Consider the following 5,087-nt stretch of genomic DNA (forward strand, 5'->3'; position numbering starts at 1 on the left):
CGTGTGCCTCACCCTGTGCGGGATCGCTCCCGCAGCCTTTCTGCGCTGGGGGTTTGAGCGAGGTTTTAGCCTTGGGAGGAAGGTTTTAGCTTTCGGAGGACAGGTTTTAGCCTGGGGGGGATAGATTTCAGCCCGGGGGTGACAGCAGCGGCAGGGCCCCAACCCCACCCCTCTCCCCATGGGCTGGGTTGGGGGGCACCGGGGTTGGGAAGCAGAGAGGGAGCAGCAGGGAGGGGTTTCCCTCTTGGAGGAGCCCCCCAACACCTTGAACAGCATCTTCATCCAGCGAGGAGGAGTGGGGCTGGCAGCCCACCACCCACCTCCGCCCCAGGCGGCAGCACCGCTGGGGATGGACCCCATCTTCCCCCCCATTTTGAGTCTGATGGGGGATTTCTCCATTTTATCCTCCAGCCGGGGCGTGAACGCCACGTGAGGGCTGGGAGAAGGGTTTCGGTGGTATAAAATATACCCAGGCCCCCTCTTCCTCTGCAAACGCAGGGAAAATGGAAATTTAGGGTGGCAAGGCAAGGAGCAGGGAGGGGGTGGGAGGAAGGCAAATGCTTTCAGCTGCCTGTTCGCACGCAGGCAGCTTCGAGCTGGGCTCTCCGAGCTCCCGGCACAGCCTCGTGTCAGAACACGAGCCATCAGAGCATCCCCACCCTGCCTTGGCACCGCGCTCGGCAAGAGACGCCGAGGGCAAAACCCCAAAGCCTTTGGGTGGGGGTACACCCCTGGGTAACCCCCAAACCCGACCAGCTCTGGTTCGGGGGGGGGTCACCTAAAAAAAAGAGGGGGAGCATCTCTGGGGAAGGTGGCCCCGCGTTTTCTCCCTGCTCCCCCCGGGCAGCGGCGGGGGCAGGTTATTTGTGTGATCCCTGTGTCAGATCCCAGCAGGATGGGGGATGAGGGATCAGGATTTTTTGGGGACACCCCCCTCCCCCCCCCCAGGTCTAGCTGGGTTGAGGTATCTCATGGCTAGGGGATCTGGCAGCCCCCGGGTGCCCGTGGGGGGCATCACCCCTTCCCGGGGGGGCCCTGCAAGGATATAACTCTCCCTATTTTAAAGCAGGGACATTTTTTTGCCTCCCCCATAGGAACAAACCCCACGAATAATCCCCCAAACCAAACCCAGCCCTGGCTCTGGCACAGCTGGGAAGGACATTTCCATCGGGAAGCCCCTCTGATGCCACCGACACCCCGTTTGTGTCCCCCAGAAACCCCGGGAAGGGGGGGGTCATCCCGGTTTATCTGGGTTTTAACGACCCTCTGGGTGCTGCTGCCCCCGTGCCAGGTCCTGCGCCCACCCCGAGGCTCTGTGCCCTGCTGATGGGTGGGGGGGTCCCAGGGGTCCCCCCACGCCTGAGCTGCAGCCACGGGGACCCCCCCAGAGGGTCCCAGGGGGATGCAGGGGAGGGTCCCGGCGTGTCAGCTGGCAAGGGGCAACCTGGGGGCTGGGGGTCTCCAGACAGGAGTGGGGGTGGCAGCAGGGGTGGGGTGGGGTCGCAAAGGGGTCGCACTCGTCTGGGGGGGGAGGCTGGTGCGTGTAGGTGTGTGCGTGCGTGTGCATGCGTGTGCGTGCGTGTGCGTGCTGCTCCTGGCACATGTGTGGGTCGTGCAGACGTGGGGCAGCCCAGAGTGGGAAGGGCTGTGTGTGCGCCAGGCACAGCCCCCCGCCTGCTGCCATCGCCCCAGTGCCTGACCATCACACACCAGTGCCTGACCATCACACACCAGTCTGTGCCCATCACACACCAGCGCGTGTCCATCACACCACATCGGTGTGTGCCCATCACACCAGTCTGTGCCCATCACACACACGTGTGCCCACCACACCAATCTGTGTCCATCATGTCACACCAGTCTGTGCCCATCACACACCAGTGCCTGCCCATCACACCAGTTTGTGCCCCTCACACCACACCAGTGTGTCCCTGTCACACCAGTCTGTGCCCATCTCACCAGTGCATACCCATCACACCACCCCAGTGTGTGCCCCCCCAGCCTCCCCAGTGTCTGCGTGACGCCGCAGGGGCCAGGCAGGGCCAGGTGACGTCCCCAGCCCCTGGGACACCCCACCCTGACCCGGGCTCTTTCCTCCCCCAGGACCCAGGAACACTCTTGCTGCAGACGCCCGCGGATCTCCACGCCATGACGCTGGCTGGTAGGGCACCATCGCGGGGCCACACGAGGGGACAGCACGGCTTGCCCAGCCCCTTGTACCCAACCCTGGCACCTACCCCACGCTGGGGCACCCCTCGTTTGAGCAGGGCCCCATCCAAACCCCCCCGGGCATGGATCTGCCAGGGGCTAACCCCTGCCCCAGGGTGCTCATGACGTCCCAGTGGTGACAGGTCATGGGTGCCATAAAGCACCCCAGTGCTGCGTGCCTCAGTTTCCCCTTTCCATGACTTTCTTCCCCCACCCAGATCACCCTGCTCATGATATCTGGGCAAACTTTGGTGCCAGATGCCCTCCCCATCCCAGCCCTTCCCTGGCACGTGTCAGCTCCGCCGCGGATGCCTGGCAGGAACCCCCCCACCCCTCTGACCCCAATCCCACCATCTCTTCCCAGCTTACAAAGAGAAGATGAAGGAGCTGCCTCTTGTCTCCCTCTTTTGCTCCTGTTTCCTCTCGGACCCCCTGAACAAGCCGGCGTACACGTATGAAGGTAGGAGCCTGCTGCCCACCCACGGGCGAGGGGTGCATGAACTGGGGGGGCTGCAGGTCCCCTCTTGGTATGAGCGAGGTCACCCTCAAACCGAGAGGGGTGGCTCTGCAGTGTGCTGGCACTGGCTGGAAGCAGGGGGCTGAGTTGGGCTTTGGGGGGAGCTTGGCCAGCCCCAGAGCCCCCTTCTGCCGCGGCTGCACTTCACGAAGCGCCAGGCGTGGGCTCGGTATTTTTAGACAGACAGTGCCGGGTGATTCAGACTGATTCATGTCAGCGAGTCCAGAGGCAGCAGCGGCAAGGGAGGAGGTTGCCCAGCCGTGGGGGGCTCCTTCTAACTACCCTCGGGGGGGGGGGCTTTGCCGCTGGAAAGGGGCTTCATGGTCCCATTCCCAGTCCCCAAAGGAGGACTGAGCTCTGGCCTGCTCCCTTGCCTCTCCCTCAGCCGGATCCCCAGCCCCTCAGCTCGTCCAAATATTCCCAGCTCAGCCCCTTTGATGGGGGTCTTGGAGTCCCCACCCCATGGCTGAACCACAGGGGTGAATTCAGGGTGTGTGGATTGGGGTGAAACCCATGGAGATTAAGGAAGGTAGTGGCCCACTTGGGGGGTGGGACCCCAGGATGGTTTGCTCGAAGGGGTGGGATGCACCCATGCTGGCGCTCAGCCCGCGCCCCTCTCCCAGCAGACACTGTAGACCTCACCTGGTGCGTCATCTCCGACATGGAAGTCATCGAGCTCAACAAACGCACCTCGGGACAGTCCTTCGAGGTCATCCTGAAGCCTCCCTCGTTCGACGGCATTCCCGAGTTCAACGCTTCCCTGCCCCGGCGGCGTGACCCGTCCCTGGAGGAGATCCAGAAGAAGCTGGAGGCAGCGGAGGAGAGGAGGAAGGTGGGTCCAGTGGCTCGTGAACTGTGGGGATGCGCAACCTTGCACTCGGGGTTCTCCGCTCAGCAGGGTACACCCACTTTTGGGGGTGTCGCTGAGTTTGGAGGGGGTGGTTTTGGTCACGATGGGAAGGGCCTAATGGTCCCCATGGCCATCGTGTCCGCTTTGCCTGTGCAGTACCAAGAGGCTGAGCTGCTGAAGCATCTGGCGGAGAAGCGGGAGCACGAGCGGGAGGTCATCCAGAAGGCCATCGAGGAGAACAACAACTTCATCAAAATGGCCAAAGAGAAGCTGGCGCAGAAGATGGAGTCCAACAAGGAGAACCGCGAGGCCCATTTAGCGGCCATGCTGGAGCGCTTGCAGGAGAAGGTGAGGCCCTGATGAGGAGGGTGGGGGGGACGTGCTGGGACGCTGGTCCAGGAGGGTGTCACAGGGCACTTGGGCACCCTGCATGGCTCTTGGCGTGGCATTACCCCCCGGGGACACCACCAAAGTGGGAGCTCCCTCTTCCCTTCCCACCCTGCAGCAATACCCAAATGCAAGATCCCACCCGGGGTGGGGGGGTCCTGCCTGGGGACCCAGGGATCCCGATGCGTCCGTAGGCTCACGAGCGGTCGGCGGGTGGAGAGCTGGGACCCATATCTTGTCCACAGACACGCAAAGCCTTTGCTTTCCCCACATCCCACCCTGATGGCCTTGACGCACCGCTTGCAATTTTCCCACCTTCTGGGTGGCAGATCTTGCCCCGGTGCCTTCCCCAGAGGGCGTGGAGCCGTCAGCTCCCTGGAGGAGCTGGAGGGGCCCGTGCTACCATGCTAGGAGATGCTTCCACCCTGCCAGCCTGTGCAGACCTCTTCTCTCTCCCCGAAGCAGGTCTGTTCCCAACCTCAGCACGGAAGGTCCCACCCTCACCACCTCCAGCTCCCTCCAAAACATCCCTTCTGCAAGGAGCTCGCCCAGTGCCCTTCTCCAAACGCCTCAGCTAGCCTTGGGTCAGAGGCAGAGAGCACGAGATAATGAAGGACAATCCGAGCTAACCCCATCTCCTTGGGGCTCCCGGTCCATCCCGTCTGGTTGACGTCTACCTCCTAGCTAGAGGGCGAGGACAATCTGTCCCTGAGTGCCTCCACAGTCCTTAAAACACCCCAGGGGAGGAGAGGACGCTGTTGACCCATCGGTGGTGTCCCTCAGGGGATGAACCTCATGAACGCCCTCGTGCCTTCGAACCCCTCCGAAGCCGCTGGCCTGCCCGTGGGGACCCCGAAGTCCGTCCAGCTAACGCGTGTCCCCCCCTCCTCCTTCCCTCCTCCCCCCCCTCCCACAGGACAAACACGCGGAAGAAGTGAGGAAAAACAAGGAGCTCAAGGAAGAAGCCTCCAGGTAAAGAGGCGATGGTTGGACTGACAGCTCCGGGGAGGTGGCGGAGGCTGCCGCAGCGCAAGGTCGGATGGTGGAAGGGTGGACGTTCCTCTGCTTTCTTTGTTCGTGAATGTAAAGAGTTGACAAGTGAAGCCATCCTATTCGTTTCGGGGA

General features: G+C 62.8%; 1 protein-coding gene across 4 annotated transcripts; it reads left to right on the forward strand.

Annotated features, from left to right (window-relative positions):
* The first annotated feature begins 2,104 nt into the window (after positions 1-2,104).
* STMN4 (stathmin 4) lies at positions 2,105-5,081 on the forward strand. 4 transcript variants are annotated; one of them, XM_026846263.1, is made up of 5 exons: positions 2,105-2,161; positions 2,573-2,668; positions 3,349-3,557; positions 3,732-3,923; positions 4,879-5,081. In XM_026846263.1, exons 1-5 carry the CDS (start codon positions 2,149-2,151, stop codon positions 4,936-4,938), a joined length of 570 nt encoding a protein of 189 aa, XP_026702064.1. In that variant the 5' UTR covers positions 2,105-2,148; the 3' UTR covers positions 4,939-5,081. The 4 variants fall into 4 exon arrangements, with proteins under 4 accessions (XP_026702064.1, XP_026702065.1, XP_026702062.1 ...); XM_026846264.1 differs by having other exon boundaries at positions 3,352-3,557; XM_026846261.1 differs by lacking the exon at positions 4,879-5,081 and adding an exon at positions 4,428-4,870.
* The last annotated feature ends 6 nt before the right edge of the window (positions 5,082-5,087 follow it).

Source organism: Athene cunicularia (genome assembly GCF_003259725.1).
Source record: "Athene cunicularia isolate RWA chromosome 3 unlocalized genomic scaffold, athCun1 chr3_part1, whole genome shotgun sequence".
In the NCBI taxonomy this organism is placed as follows: Eukaryota; Metazoa; Chordata; class Aves; order Strigiformes; family Strigidae; genus Athene; species Athene cunicularia.

Excerpts from the sequence above, each read along its gene's own strand:
- STMN4 (XM_026846261.1), top strand. Across the intron at positions 2,669-3,348 it reads GCCGGCGTACACGTATGAAG|CAGACACTGTAGACCTCACC; the intron begins GTAGGAGCCTGC and ends CCCCTCTCCCAG. Across the intron at positions 3,558-3,731 it reads CAGCGGAGGAGAGGAGGAAG|TACCAAGAGGCTGAGCTGCT; the intron begins GTGGGTCCAGTG and ends TTGCCTGTGCAG.